This window comes from Leiobunum rupestre, chromosome 1 (assembly GCF_980474605.1).
Source record: "Leiobunum rupestre chromosome 1, qqLeiRupe1.1.hap1, whole genome shotgun sequence".
Lineage (NCBI taxonomy): Eukaryota > Metazoa > Arthropoda > Arachnida > Opiliones > Sclerosomatidae > Leiobunum > Leiobunum rupestre.
In genome coordinates this window covers 97,616,717-97,633,002 of record NC_143384.1, presented here as the reverse complement: position 1 = coordinate 97,633,002, position 16,286 = coordinate 97,616,717, and the positions used below count along the sequence as shown (strand labels likewise).

General features: G+C 36.6%; 1 protein-coding gene and 1 long non-coding RNA gene across 2 annotated transcripts in view; one reads left to right on the top strand and one right to left on the bottom strand.

The window, feature by feature from the left end:
* The window catches only part of LOC149969079 (uncharacterized), a 162,732-nt gene that overhangs the window by 105,938 nt on the left and 40,508 nt on the right, over window positions 1-16,286 (bottom strand). The gene's annotated exons all lie outside the window — the stretch shown is intronic.
* Window positions 5,110-7,624, top strand: LOC149969080 (nocturnin-like). The gene is made up of 3 exons (XM_090174277.1): window positions 5,110-5,471; window positions 6,199-6,570; window positions 7,132-7,624. The coding sequence occupies exons 1-3, from the start codon at window positions 5,222-5,224 to the stop codon at window positions 7,299-7,301; spliced, it is 792 nt and encodes a 263-aa protein (XP_090030403.1). The 5' UTR covers window positions 5,110-5,221; the 3' UTR covers window positions 7,302-7,624.

Here is a 16,286-nt window from a genome sequence, read left to right as displayed (position 1 = left end):
TAACAAAAATATAGTTAAGACTTGCTAGACCTCTGATCTCAGGTATCGAAATATTCTTACGAATACCGTAACTGTACGAATTGAGCATATTTTCGGATTCTGTCCTACCTTAGTGGCTTTAACGAGAGCAACACCAACTCCGTAGACCGTTAGAGAGACGGAGTTGGGTAATCGAACTTGAGGAGTCGTCAGGACACGGCCTGTGGGCTAAATAGCGACCAAGATGCCGAGTTCTGGGCTCTTCGTATTAATGTAAGCCGAACCAATATTAATCACAGTTGGTACAATAACAGGCCAAGGAGTGAATGGCCGCCGGAATGTAGGCGTCAAATATCCCCCCCCTCTCCTCGTTACTTGTCTATGCCGCTGGCCATTGTTCGATAGGCGTCATCGCCGTCGGCATTTGGTCTAATCTGTGGCGCGGACCATCACTTTAAATCCCTGTTGTTTCAGCTGCTATATTAGACCGTGCCATTGCGTATAACGACGGCCGTTAGAAATTATACACTACAGCTTCGTATCCGTTAACATCTACCAAACTAGTATTTATTAATAGTTAAACAGTATAGCGGTTATATATAGAGGTACAGAGTTACATTTCAACCTCCCAGGTGTCAATCATACTACAATGCTCTTCCAAACATTTCACGAATCACATTTTGGTCTTCAGGGTGTTTCAAAAGGTGATGCAAATATTTTAAGGAGTTGTAGGGGGTGAGTTGAGAAGTATACCTGTTTTTCCAGTTTTCCTACGATGAGTTAAAAGAGCGCCAGAGAGCTTCAAAGTGTGGCCTACTAACCCCTGGAAGTAGGCTGCAACAAGCGCAAAACCCTGACTGTTTTTACTAATCCTTAAAGTTCTCATCACTCTACCTTGACTGTTTTTACTAGTCTTTAAAATCCCCTCACTCTACCCTGACTGTTTTTACTAGTCTTTAAAATCCCCTCACTCTACCCTGACTGTTTTTACTAGTCTTTAAAATCCCCTCACTCTACCCTGACTGTTTACTAGTCTTTAAAATCCCCTCACTCTACCCTGACTGTTTACTAGTCCTTAAAATCCCCTCACTCTACCCTGACTGTTTACTAGTCTTTAAAATCCCCTCACTCTACCCTGACTGTTTACTAGTCCTTAAAATCCCCTCACTCTACCCTGACTGTTTTTACTAGTCCTTAAAATCCTCTCACTCTACCCTGACTGTTTACTAGTCTTTAAAATCCCCTCACTCTACCCTGACTGTTTTTACTAGTCTTTAAAATCCCCTCACTCTACCCTGACTGTTTACTAGTCTTTAAAATCCCCTCACTCTACCCTGACTGTTTACTAGTCCTTAAAATCCCCTCACTCTACCCTGACTGTTTACTAGTCCTTAAAATCCCCTCACTCTACCCTGACTGTTTACTAGTCTTTAAAATCCCCTCACTCTACCCTGACTGTTTACTAGTTTTTAAAATCCCCTCACTCTACCCTGACTGTTTTTACTAGTCCTTAAAATCCCCTCACTCTACCCTGACTGTTTACTAGGCTTTAAAATCCCCTCACTCTACCCTGACTGTTTACTAGTCTTTAAAATCCCCTCACTCTACCCTGACTGTTTACTAGCCTTTAAAATCCCCTCACTCTACCCTGACTGTTTACTAGTCTTTAAAATCCCCTCACTCTACCCTGACTGTTTACTAGTCTTTAAAATCCCCTCACTCTACCCTAACTGTTTTTACTAGTCCTTAAAATCCCCTCACTCTACCCTGACTGTTTTTACTAGTCCTTAAAATCCTCTCACTTTACCCTGACTGTTTTTACTAGTCCTTAAAATCCTCTCACTTTACCCTGACTGTTTTTACTAGTCCTTAAAATCATCTCACTTTACCCTGACTGTTTTTACTAGTCCTTAAAATCATCTCACTTTACTCTGACCCATTTAAAAATTACACGACTTTTAGAGCCATTGAAAAGTGCCCTGACTTTTCCATGTTTTCCGGGTATTGCGGCAACCCTGTTAAATCTAAAACCATTCGCCTCTTAAAAGTGAAAAGGCAAAGCTACAATTCCTCTGGGAAAAGAACAGCGTGGCCTTATACATAAAATATAAAAGGTCGACCTTTACAAGACCGAAGAGGAATTTAATGGTCTATCGGAGAACAAAAATATAATTATAGAGGCGAAGTAGAAGCCGAACGGAAAACAGGTTGAGTGACTAGAGCGCTGCTAGAAAATAGAATTAACTAATTAAACTTTCCACCGGCAGGGGGCGAGCGCCGATATTAAGGCCGAAGCCAGCGCGTCACTTCATTAAAGTCGACAAATTTAGTCAAAGGGAATTAAAATTTTTGTTTGCACTCTGGCTTCGGCCGCTACGAGCCCGAGCCATGAGCGGCACCTAGCGGTGGCTTTTAATGTAAAACCCCCCGCGGCTCTGGCCACAACGTGGCGCCTCCTATCGCCGAAATATATATAAAAGTAAAGCTTTTAATTGAGTTGTCTAATAGCTGGAAAACCTACAAGGGACCCGCCGAAATAATTATTCTACCACTTTGCCTTTTCTCCATTCTTTCCGATAGATGGAGACACGAGGCTTGGGCGGAGTCTAACGTTTACGCGAATGATCATTCGATTATTTTATTTTGTTACGCAAATTGTTACCTTTTTTCCAGGTGTGTTTTGTTAACCTACCAACACTGCAGTTACAACACAAAACCATAGAAAAAAAATCAGACGATAACTTTGTAGCTACGTCACCGATTACGTCATCTTAGTAATTAAAGTAATATTTCAAAAGGTTATAAATTCGCGTATTGATGGTGGATCAACGAATTTCGCATTTCCGCCACCAGATTAACAGATGTTAAGGATGATTGGCGCTAGTTAGGTTAAAACGAAATCGTGGAACGTGTTAATCGTTATTTTTACAGTCTATTCGAGGGTTGGACATAAGGATATTTTTGTAAGTCAGCTTGACTAGTGAGCCTCATATCGTTATTTATTTTAGTAAAATAAAATGGGATTGATGAATGATGAATTTATGAGACGCCATATTCGCCATTACTTATGAATATTTAGGTAAATTTTTCAAAAGTCAAATTGACTAGTGAGCCCCCAGATTCGATTAATTTTAGTAGCAGAGCAGTTATTTTGGTAGTCAAATGTCGTGACTAGTGCCTTATGTCCAACTCTAGTCCATTTGCGACCGAAAACTATCGCTACGACCCCTTTGTTTCACCATTGAAACCTAGATAGGCAGCGGCTAAAGCAGACGCTAATAGTTTTTCCTCATCGTTATTCGTAAATTTGACCTTATAAATAATTATATTTGCATTTTAATATAATTTTTGCATCGTTTGCTTATATTTTGATAAGTTTATTTAGGAAAAAACGTTCTTATGACTTTTAAATTTGTCTCTCGGTGACCAAAATTAGTATTTGGAAAATATGTTCCGGATGCGCTACGTAATAGTGCCATCTATCGGTGACCAAAATTAGTATTTGGAAGTAGGCTGCGATAAGCGCAAAACCAAGCAGCAGGGATTTTAAATACTGTTTAAGTTTACTTTTTACGCTGGTTACCTCGATTTGTTTGCAAAGTCCTTTTTACCTATCACACGAACCCAAACCTTAATGTTCGCATTTCCCTGCTGCTTGGTTTAACCCTCGTTGCAGCCTACTTCCAGGGGCTAGCAGGCCACACTTTGAAGCTCTCTGGCGCTCTATTAACTCATCGTAGGAAAATGGCGAAAAAACAAGAATACTTCTCAACTCACTCCCTACAAGGCTACAACTCCTTAATATTTTCGCATAACCTTTTGAAACACCCTGTATTTCTTATCAATCTTGAGCTTATTAAAGAATTTGGTTCCATAATTTATAACAATGGTTTACATTGAACGAATTATCGTATAACAGTTGCGTTCCGTCCTCGGACCGTTGTTTTTCTTCAGCGGTGAGACAGTTACAAACCATATAATAATAATAATAAAAATAATAATCTAGGCTAATACCCAAGGCACCACCTTAGGCCCAAGTCATCGAGCGACTTTTAAAGCCTTTATTTCAGGTGGCCAGGTTACAATGCGTAGGAGGGTGGTGGCAAGCCCTGCAAGCCACGCGAGCCAACAGCTCTCTACACTAACTATTACCGTTAACTTCTACAAGTTTTTATGGAAGGGGAAACCGAAGAGCTCGGGGGAAAACCAATTAAACCAGTGGGGAGAGAACTTGCAACTCAAAGCTGAAGGAGTTGTTCCGAGTTTTCACCCAGTGCCACAAGCTGGGATCGAACCCGGCTCCTCTTGCTGCGAGGCGAAAGTACTAACCACTCCGCCACCCCACCACACCACATGCTCAATAATACGCAAAGCGATCTACATTGCTGTACCTCAAAAGACTCGAACTACATTTATACTCGTAATTTCCAATGCTGGAACTATACACTCTTTTTAGAAACGTGTACTGGGCGCCGCCATTATCGTACAGACAACCAACGAGCCAGCCCTCTACCGCAGAAATTTCATCCCCCAAAACCGGTTTTTTCCATCACCCTCCCCGTAGACTGTAAGGTAATGGGAGGCGCGTTTAAGAGTCTATAGCACCATCTGGAAGTGGGAATTGAAGCTACAAGGACAACGATATCGACGACATCACCCACTACATGTAGATCTTCCCACCTTCCTTTCAGGGTATTACATCAAGAACGTCATTCTGAAGAAAGACCTTGGGGTTAGTCAACTTCAAATGAAAATCTATTTAATGCCAGGCAATCAATATATAATATAGATAAAAAACCGGAGTCCTCATTTATGATAAGATAAGTCGTGTAATCGTACGTGAATTCTTAAAAGTCGTATCATTGCCACTGTAAAAAAATCCACACAATTAATTCAATTGTTGATAAAGTATTTGCTCGTCTGAATCGTCCACTGTGCAAGACAAACAGGTTAAAAACTTAAAGGACTTTTCCGGTGTCCTTCCATTTATTAACCAGTTTATTCAAATATTTACAATTACTTAAAGTCTCTTAGTGTTTCTTCGTTAAAGGCCTAGTATTTCTTCTGCCTGTTTTCCTTTAAGTTTACTTCCCGCCGCGCAAATATCCTGGTGGTAGGTCAAAAGCGGAACACGTGGGCCTACCACCAGGATATTTGCGCGGCGGGAAGTAAACTTAAAGGAAAACAGGCAGAAGAAATACTAGGCCATTAAATTAACAAGCGAAATTAGGTAAGTTTCAAAATGGATTATTCAGACAAAGCTGACGAGAACTTGGTGTTTCCGCCATCAACAACGTGGGACCAAGTGTTAAAGCGATGTCACTTGGAGCTGTACGCGTGGCCGCCATTATTAGAAAGAAAGTTTTATGGCAGTCCGTTGACAAGGGATTCGAGCACGTGGAAACTAATTGGTCTCGGACACGATATCGACGCGTCTCCTGTTGCTAGGGGATTCGCTTTCAGAGTTTTGCAATGGAATGTCTTGGCTGACGGTAAGCGTTTAAATTTGACCATGGTGACCAGGGATCATCTCGATATAGTAATTCTACTTAACTTTAAAAAATACAGTCTTGACTGGTCGAAACTAGTAGAATTATTGAATACGTAATTTCCAATTAATTTCTGCTACAACAGTATCATATTGTCACTATAAAATTAAGTTCTTATGGTAAAACTTGAGTTGAAATGAATCGTGGTCTGTGTCAGCTAGGAGCCACAAACACAAGGAGAACGCAGCTAGCCTTTAAACACGCTAACGCGGGGTTGTGTACAAATTTCATTGGACGAGCCTTTACGCTGAATGTTTTACGGGCGGGGGGGGGAGACAATTTCAGAATTTTCCCCTTCCGACGGCAGCAGGCGCTAAAGCGTCTAACCAATGAAAACTGTACGCAAGAAAATACACGCCTTTTGACGGTTTGCATTCTCCTTGTCTGGGGTGCTGTGTTTGTTGCTCCTAGGTGTCAGGAACTCATGTTTATCTAGTATTTATCTACTATCATGGTTTGAGAATCTTCCAATAAGAAGGTTTAGAACTCTTTCCTCTCCTTAAGGTATAGGAATCCATACCTCTACTTGGAATGCTTAAACTGCCGTATCGCGTATGGTGATATAACTCTGAGGGTGAGACATAAAAGAAATGAGCCTGCCCACATCACGCTTCGATGATCATTCCTAGTAATCAATATGAATTCCGTTGACAGTAATGTTTTCTTACAGCATTAAGCAAAGATGCCTTTTCTTCTTGTCCAAAAGACGTTCTGCAATGGACACAACGTCGATGGCGCCTTCTGGAGGAGATAGTGACATTGCAGCCCGATATCTTGTGCTTGCAAGAAGTGGACCATTATAAATTCTTCAAAACAACCTTGGAAAGTTTAGGATTCAAGGGCGTGTTCCTGGCCAAACCCGATTCTCCGTGTTTAAAGTACGAAGAAAATAACGGACCAGATGGGTGCGCCATCTTCTGGAATGAAGAATTCTGGAGTCCATTGACGATTAAGGAAAGAGTCCTCGAAGTGAATGGTTGTAAGACCAACCAAGTGGCTCTCATGGCTATTCTTAAAAGGAACCACAATCTTTGTGGCGAAGGTAATATACAACAAGGAGAGTACCCGAGTTGTTTATTGCCGATTTTGTTCCAAGTCGGGCGTAATGTAGACCACCTACATGAGATATGAAATTTCCCAAAATGAGACTTTGCACTACCCATTCAATTTGTCATGGCAACCGAGAATATTTTTGACCACTTAAAACAAAAAAATCTCTATTTAAAAAAACATGGCATTTTCTCGGTTTCCCAGGGTACCCTGTACGATTTTTTTTTAAATTTAAAATCACGAAATGGGTAATTTGGACCACATTTAAGTAAATTTCGTAAAGTTTGAGTAAATTGGGGTAAAATTGTAACAATTTTTGGGTAAAATAAGGAAACAATCTTATTTTTGTTTTAAGTGGTCAAAAACATTTTCGGTTGCCATGGCAAATCGAATGGGTAGTGCAACGTCTCCTTTTGGGAAATTTCATATCTCATATAGTTCTATATTACGTCCGACTTGGAACAAAATTGGCCATAAACACCTCGGGTACCTTGTAAATTTAATAAATTGACATTTATAAACCTAGATGTTAAGAAATTTTTCTGGCCAACAGCTCATCAAGTACAACAAATTGGTGTGGTCACAAGGCACAGACCTTCTGAAGTGGATTCGCGAGCAGATACCAGAAAAATGTCCTCTAGTGTTAACTGGGGACTTCAACGCGGAACCACGAGAGCCCATGTACCACGCCGTATTATCCGACCAGGATCTGCAATTGGGTAGTTCGTACGCTGCCGAAGGATATTCGGGCCCCAATGCCACCTCAACAGGCGGCGATTTGGTAGAAGCCAATTTGGAGCCTCCCAGAACCACGAGACACGTCCGGAAAGTGGACCAAGAGAGTCACGCTATCGATTACATTTTCTATACGAAGAACTCATTGGTGGTGCGAAAGGTTTTGGACTTCCCCGGCAGTGACGCTATTGAGATACCATCGTTTCAATATTCTTCAGATCATTTTTCTTTAGTTACGGACTTTAATTATTCTGCAACAGTTAATGTATGATCATCTAATATTAAAAATTATTTACATAAAAATGACAAGATACTTCATGACTAAAATATGTTTATTTAAAAAGTATTTATCCGGATTTTATAGTATTTATCCGGATATTATAGTATTTATCCGGATTTGATTGCTTTTATCCGGATTTTATTGCACTTATCCGGATTTAAAGTATTTTCCGGATATTATAGTATATTTCCAGATTTTATATTATTTATCCGGATTTTATTATATTTATCCGGATTTTATTATATTTATTCGGATTTTATTATATTTATCCAGATTTTATAGTAATTATCCGGATTTTATAATATTTATCCGGATTTTATAGTATTTATCCGGATTTTATAGTATTTTTTCGTATTTTATTATATTTATCCGGATTTTATTGTATTTATCCGGATATAATATGTCTATTTCTAATTTGAGGCACGGCTTGTAGGACTGATAAAAATCTGTTAAATTTTTTTTTCCAACTAACTATTAAGGTCAAGAAAGTACTAATAATTTTATTTAATTAATTTTTCTTATATTGGTTTGGTTTTTACAAGTAATATTTAAATTTTGGTAATTTTCAGTGAGTTTTCACCGCATTTATTCAGTTATATTTAAGCCGGATTTTCTAGGTGGATTTAGTTAAGTATAACTTGCTGAGGTTAACGGTAATAGTTAGTGTAGGGAGTTGTGGGCTCGCGTGTCATGAAGGGCTTGCCAATACCCTCCTACGCATTGTAACCCGGCCACCTGATTAAAGACATAAGTCGCTAGATGACTTGGGCATAGGGTGTTGCAAAGGCTATTAGCCTAGCTGATCCATACCTAGATTGAGGCGCTTCAAAATTCTACGAAGTCTCAGCAACAATACCTATTTTTCCAACATGGCAAATCGATACTGATAAGGATCATTATAATGTAGGATATAGAATTTTCATTAAAATCGATAGAATTTTTGACATCAACATGTATTAAACTGTAGAGAATCATTGAATATTATTTTGTATTGATAATATTCAATAAATATTAAATTTTATCAACGAATTAAATGAACATTTTCATATTATAAGTTGAATGTTCTGGGAAAAAAAACTCAAAATTAGCGTAATCTACAGAATTACAAAATCATTTCGATAAAACCTGTTCAGGACAATAAAGATGTTAGGTCATCCTTCTAAAACGTGAATGGGGAACATTTATACAATCTACACTCCTACAAGTTCCCCAGTTCGCGTATTAGCTCAAAAATTGATCAAAACTATTGAGTGTCTAAGTTTGTAGCTCTCGTCAATAACAAATTTCAAATATTATTTTTCCGATATCTCACGTATCCAAAATTTTAAAACCATTTTTTTTTTAGAATTTTAGACCTTACCAGAAATAATCTTCAGAAACCGTGTAATACGATTTTCCACATTGAATGGATATTTTCACAAGTGTTTTGGAAGTGATTGGTAAAAAGGGTATGTAGGGAATAGAGCGCTTGACTAAAATAGCATTTGTTAAAATAGCGTTTTTCAAAACAGCATTTTTTTTGCAACGGCGCTTTGTTAAAACAGCGTTTCTGAATATAGCGTTTCTCAAATTAGCGATTTTGAAACAGCGGTTTTGGTCAAGACAGCGGTTTCTTAAAATTTATATGAATTGACGATGGAAAATGTATAACATACATATGAACTTCAGGGGTAAGGTTAGGTTAGGTTAGGTTAGGTAAGTTTGCAATACTAACTATCGGCAGAAACCATTAGGTTATGAAATTTGCCGAAATTCTAGAAAAATATGTATTACAATAGGCCTATATTATTAGTGCTATAGAAAGCAGCGCCGTTTTGGGAAACGCTGTTTCGACAAAATACGGTTTTGAGAACCGCCGCTATGACAAAGCGCCGTTTGAACAATTTGTTGTTTTGGGAAACGCTGTATAAAGAAACGCTGTTATGACAAAGCGCTATTTTGACAAAACGCTGTTTTGGAAAATGCTGATTAAACAAAAGCTGTTTAGGAAAGCGCTGTAGTCCCTACAAATCGAAAAAATAACTAAATATGAAACTAAAGCTTTATAGTCCGTTCCTAGTGAGTGTAAATATTAATGTAAAATATGAAACTGAACTTATAGAAAACCTTAACTCCAGATAACCTTTTCCACAATTAGTCCTTTCAATTTAGAGCGGCCAACACGAGAAGTTAAAAAAATTTTGGATTGCAAAGCAGGCAATTTCTTATTTTTTTATTTTGTTTAGCAGACGAAAATCTAGTCTTGCGTGAGCTTCTAATAAGGGTTGGCAAGAAACAGCCAGACTGGTTTAAGCCGGTTTTAACAACCGGAAAATATTGAGAAATGAATTAGAAATATTGAAAATTTTAATACTTTTTATATCAAATAAAAAATGCAGAATACAATATTCTGCATTTATTTCCAAAACGAAACTAAAAATTAATCTTCACTTTTTGTCGTCTGCTACGTCGTCTCACGAAGTAATGAGGGCTAGATATAAGCAATTTGGGGATCTTAATATTCATTTTGGGCGTGAAAATACCCCTCTGTTAGAGTATAAAAGCAGGTAAAAAGGTCTTCTAGACCTCACAATGTAAACTGTAAAGGTATTGTCACGCGCAAAAACGTCATTTTGAAATCGGTTAATTTGAGCGTTTTCGAATGATATAAGGAACTTGAGTATTTTTTATTAGTGGTTTTAACCGGATTAAACACCAGTTACATCCATACTGGATTTTTTAATTTAAAAAAAAAGTTATTTTTCAACCATGCGTCTAATATTGGCCGCTATGTAGCTCTATGTAAAATAAAAAGGTTAATTGAATTCGATGCTAAAATGTAGAAAGAAGATTTCTAAGAGTGTTGGTAACAGCAGAAGCGTGGAAATATTCGAAAATATTTATTTTAATTTGCATATTACTAACTAGATCTGAGAAGGCGGATGAAGCGACGTGCGTTTCCGTATTTTGCGGAAGTAACAGTATCGATTTCCGATATTCCCCGCGGAAGGATGAGAAATGGGAGGATCCACAAGCAAGCCCGCGAGCCAGAAGGGGCGCCTCAATAACACGAATATCATTCAAGTATAATTATAACTCGCTTTGGATCGCGTCGAAGGGGGAAGAGAGAGCCAGTTATTTTGGTTGGCGGTTGGAGACGGGCATTTTCACCCTAAAGACTAAAAGGCTATCGTGAAAGACGCTTAAGGGCATCGATGGGCATTTTCATTCGCACGAAAGAAGCTTATGAAGTTATGATCATAGATGGGTATTTTCATTGGCACAAATGGAGCTTATGATCATAGATGGGCATTTTCATTCACACAAATGGAGCTTATGATCATAGACGGGCATTTTCATTCGCACAAATGGAGCTTATGATCATAGATGGGTATTTTCATTGGCACAAATGGAGCTTATGATAAAAGATGGGCATTTTTATTCGCACAAATGGAGCTTTTGAAGTTATAATCATAGATGGGCATTTTCATTTGCACCAATGAAGCTTAAGAACATAGATGTGCATTTACATTTGCACAAAAGAAGCTTATGATCATAGATGGGCATTTTCATTTGCACAAATAGAGCTTTTTAACATAGATGGGCATTTTCATTCGCACAAATGGTGCTTATGAAGTGATAATCATAGATGGGCATTTTTATTCGCACGAAAGAAGCTTATGAAGTTATGATCATAGACGGGCATTTTCATTCGCACGAAAGAAGCTTATGAAGTTATGATCATAGATGGGCATTTTTATTCGCACGAAAGAAGCTTATGAAATTATGATCATAGACGGGCATTTTCATTCGCACGAAAGAAGCTTATGAAGTTATGATCATAGATGGGCATTTTCATTCGCACAAATGGAGCTATGATCATAGACGGGCATTTTTATTCGCACAAATGGAGCTTTTTAAGTTATAATCATAGAAGGGCATTTTCATTTGCACCAATGAAGCTTAAGAACATAGATGTGCATTTCCATTTGCACAAAAATAGCTTATGATCATAGATGGGCATTTTCATTTGCACAAATAGAGCTTATTAACAAAGATGGGCATTTTCATTCGCACAAACTGAGCTTATGATCATAGAAGGGCATTTTCATTTGCACAAATAGAGCTTATTAACATACATGGGCATTTTCATTCGCACAAATAGAGCTTATGAAGTTATAATCATAGATGGGCATTTTCATCTGCACAAATGAAGCTTAAGAACATAAATGGGCATTTTCATTCGCACGAAAGAACCTTTTGACAAAAGATGTGCATTTTCATTCGCCCGTTTGTTTACAATAAATATCGACGATCATTTCTGACCAAAATTCAGCTAAACAGAAATAGACGAATCGTCGAAAATATGAAAAGAAAAAAGGATTTTCATTCTTAACAAAAATAATGTATTTAAAAATGAAACATAAACGTCACGTGATACGGAGTGCGGGACAGGGTTAAAAAAGAAATCAATAAAAATGGCAGAAAAGAAATTAGAAAAAAAAATGGAAATTTCTTATTGTAAAGACAGAGAGAGAGAAGGAACGGGTGCAAGAAAATTAAACCATTTATCAAGAAACGGCTGAACACGCGATGTGGCCTGGGGATCATTCTTGTACTTTTGTTTTCCAGCCCTCGTGGGAAAAAGTATACTTCCTAACTTGGGGTACGTTCAGTAGAGCTCAGAATTGATGCCGATTTCTGCCTGTACGCTTTTTGACGTCACGATGCTCATCGATGAACCGTCGTGGTTTAGTTAGCGTAAAAAATGTACATTTTCTATGATATATTTCAACCACTACTAACCATTACTATTACCGTAACGAACATAATAATGAATTATAATAATCAGCTAGGCTAATACCCAAGGCACCACCTTAGGCCTAAGTCATCAAGCGACTTTTAAAGCCATTAATTCAGGTGGCCGGGTTACAATGCGTAGGAGGGTGGTGGCAAGCCCTGCGTACCACGCGAGCCAACAGCTCCCTACACTCACTATTACCGTTAAGCTCAACAAGTTTTTATGGAAGGGTAAACCGAAGAGCTCGAGGGAAAACCCCTTAACCAGTGGGGAAACTCAACGCGGAAGGAGTTGTTTCGAGTTTTCACCCAGTGCCACAAGTTGGGATCGAACCCGGCTCCTCTTGCTGCGAGGCGAAAGTGCTAAAAACTCCGCCACCCCACTTATGGACTGTCAAATCTAAGACGGTTGTTGATAGTCTTTGGAACTGTTAGTTAACGATGCCCAATAGAGATTATTGACTTGAGCTAGTCTTTGGATAAAGATTTAGGAATACCAATAGGAACTGAAACCAACTTATTTTAATACGATTAATTAATTCATTAAATAAAATTATTAGTGATTTCTTGGCCTTAAAATTTAGGATTCTGTAAAATAAATTTTTACAGTTTTTATCAGTCCTACAAGCAGACGACATTAAGATAGAGCCCTGATAGGCCATGCCTCAGATAAGGGCTAGACATATTAAAAAATACGGATAAATACAATTTAATTGTATTTATCTAAAACAATTAAATCTGGATAAATTAAACCATCCGGATAAATACAAAAATATCTGGATATATACAATAAAATCCTGATAAGTATAATAAAATCCTGATAAGTATAATAAAATCCGTATAAATATAATAAAATCCGTATAAATATAATAAAATCCGGATAAATACAATAAAATCCGGATAAATACAATAAAATCCGGATAAATATAATAAAATCCGGATAAATATAATAAAATCTGGATAAATATAATAAAATCTGGATAAATATAATAAAATCTGGATAAATTAAATAAAATCTGGATAAATTAAATAAAATCTGGATAAATTAAATAAAATCTGGATAAATTAAATAAAATCTGGATAAATTAAATAAAATCTGGATTAAATAATAAAATCTGGATTAAATAATAAAATCCGGATTAAATAATAAAATCCGGATTAAATAATAAAATCCGGATTAAATAATAAAATCCGGATTAAATAATAACATCCGGATTAAATAATAAAATCCGGATTAAATAATAACATCCGGATTAAATAATAAAATCCGGATTAAATAATAACATCCGGATTAAATAATAAAATCCGGATTAAATAATAACATCCGGATTAAATAATAAAATCCGGATTAAATAATAAAATCCGGATTAAATATTAAAATCCGGATTAAATAATAAAATCCGGATTAAATAATAAAATCCGGATTAAATAATAAAATCCGGATTAAATAATAACATCTGGATTAAATAAAATAAAATCCGGATTGAAATAATAAAATCCGGATTTATATAATAAAATCCGAATTAAAAACCATAAAATCCGGATAAATACAATAAAATCCGGTTTAAACTAATAAAAGCCCTGCGTTAAACATTCCTTACAAGCCCATTCAAAATGGGAATATTAAAGTGTGTCCCCTTTAATACTGTATGGGGACTTCCCACACACGTAGAGAGCGCTCTCTATCGGCGAACAATCAAACTAAATACAGTTCGAGCGGAGATTGGCTAAATGAGAAATCGAGGGAACACGGAGAATCACGCGATTTCGAATTAGACACGCGATTCTCAGAGATTATTTCCCCGTCTCTCTCGTACGGTTTTTACAAATTCTTAGCACTCATCTTGGTAGAGTGGAGTTGAACCACCCGCCAAAAGAAAAGAGATCAAAACGATTAATATATTATAATTCTACGTCTTTATTTAAAAGAGAGAAAAAAAAACAGAATTTGGAAGGTTTGTCTGTCTATGATGGAAAAGAATTTAAAATTCTATTTCGTGACCACGCAGATGGTTTTCCACTATTATTAAGAGAGTTGAACCACTTACGTGAAATTTATTAAAAGGATCTTACGAAACGTCAACTACGCGTCGCGCAAGGCTAAAGGGTACTTAACCTCTATTATACCAATAAATATATTCTCATAGAAACTCGATTTATCGTTATATTCTCACAGAAAACATAGCGTAGGAATAGAAACTCGATTTATCGTATATACTTATAGAAAATGTAGCGTAGGAATAGAAACTCGATTTATCGTATATACTTATAGAAAATGTAGCGTAGGAATAGAAACTCGATTTATCGTATATCCTTATAGAAAATGTAGCGTAGAAAAAAAAACGCGATTTATCGTTATATTCTCGTAGAAAATGTAGCGTAGAAATAGAAACGCGATTTATTGTTATATTCTCATAGAAAATGTAGCGTAGGAATAGAAACTCGATTTATCGTTTTATTATCACAGAAAATGTAGCGTAGGAAAATAAACTCGATTTATCGTTATTTTCTCACAGAATATTAAGCGTAGGAATAGAAACTCAATTTATCGTTATATTATCACAGAAAATATAGCGTAGGATAGAAAAACGATTTATCGTATATTATCACAGAAAATTTAGCGTAGGAATAGAAACTCAATTTATCGTTATATTCTCACAGAAAATGTAGCGTAGGAAAAGAAACTCGATTTATCGTTATATTATCACAGAAAATGTAGCGTAGGAATAGAAACTCGATTTATCGTTATATTATGACAGAAAATGTAGCGTAGGAAAAGAAACTCGATTTATCTTTATATTATCATAGAAAATGTAGCGTAGAAATAGAAACGCGATTTATCGTTATATTACCATAGAAAATGTATCGTAAGATAGAAACTCGATTTATTGTATATTCTCACAGAAAATTTAGCGTAGGAATAGAAACTCAATTTATCGTTATATTATTACAGAAAATATAGCGTAGGAATAGAAACTCGATTTATCGTTATATTATCTGAGAAAATGTAGCGTAGGAAAAGAAACTCGATTTATCGTCTTGGAGTACTTTCGTTACCAAGTTTAACGGAAGCTAGCGATGATTGGCGCTAGCTAAGTTAAAAACCAGTCATATAGCGCCTCTTAGCTGACGATTATTGGAATTAGTTCACACTCCTCCTTGGCCCAATCAGTGGCGTAACCAGGGTCCTTCTTTTTATGAGATTCATTTCACCCGGAATTTTTGGGGTCAATTATTTTTCGTGGGCCTGCCCGAAGACCCTGTGGGCCCGTTTTTACGTCACTGCGTTATTTATAAAGGTTGCCACAGTTTTTATCATATCAAATTTCCTGACCATTTCATGATATTTAGAGTCAAAATTTGGCAATTTTTAACGTTTATTTTTGTAAACGTTTTCCATTTGCAACCAAAATTAAACTCCATAACTTTTCCCTGAGCTTAAAAATTCCTGACTATTCCCTGAAATCTTTTCTAATTTTAAAAATTCCCTGACCTTTCTCTGATATTTTTTCTAATTTTCAAAATTCCCTGACCTTTCCCTGATATCCTTTCTAACTTTTAAAATTCCCTGACTTTTCCTTGATATCTTTTCTAACTTTTAAAATTCCCTGACTTTCCCTGATATTTTTTCTAATTTTAAAGATTCCCTGACTTTTCGCTGATATCTTTACTAACTTTTAAAATTACTTGACTTTTCCCTGACCTTTAAACTTATGTTTAGACGAATTTCCAATACGTAACTGTTTAGCACCTCAAAATACAAGCCTCATCAAAACTAGAGTTTATTTTTCAATATTATCTCTGAAATTCGCTACTATTTTCGATTTCATATTTAATGTAACCGCTTACAGACCACCATAAAATGGACAGACAAGTCTAGTCAGTGGAGAAAAAATGAACAGCGGGGGTGAAGG

Excerpts from the sequence above, each read along its gene's own strand:
- LOC149969080 (XM_090174277.1), top strand. The coding sequence starts at position 5,222 with ATGGATTATTCAGACAAAGCTGACGAGAACTTGGTGTTTCCGCCATCA. Across the intron at positions 5,472-6,198 it reads ATGGAATGTCTTGGCTGACG|CATTAAGCAAAGATGCCTTT; the intron begins GTAAGCGTTTAA and ends GTTTTCTTACAG. Across the intron at positions 6,571-7,131 it reads CCACAATCTTTGTGGCGAAG|CTCATCAAGTACAACAAATT; the intron begins GTAATATACAAC and ends TCTGGCCAACAG.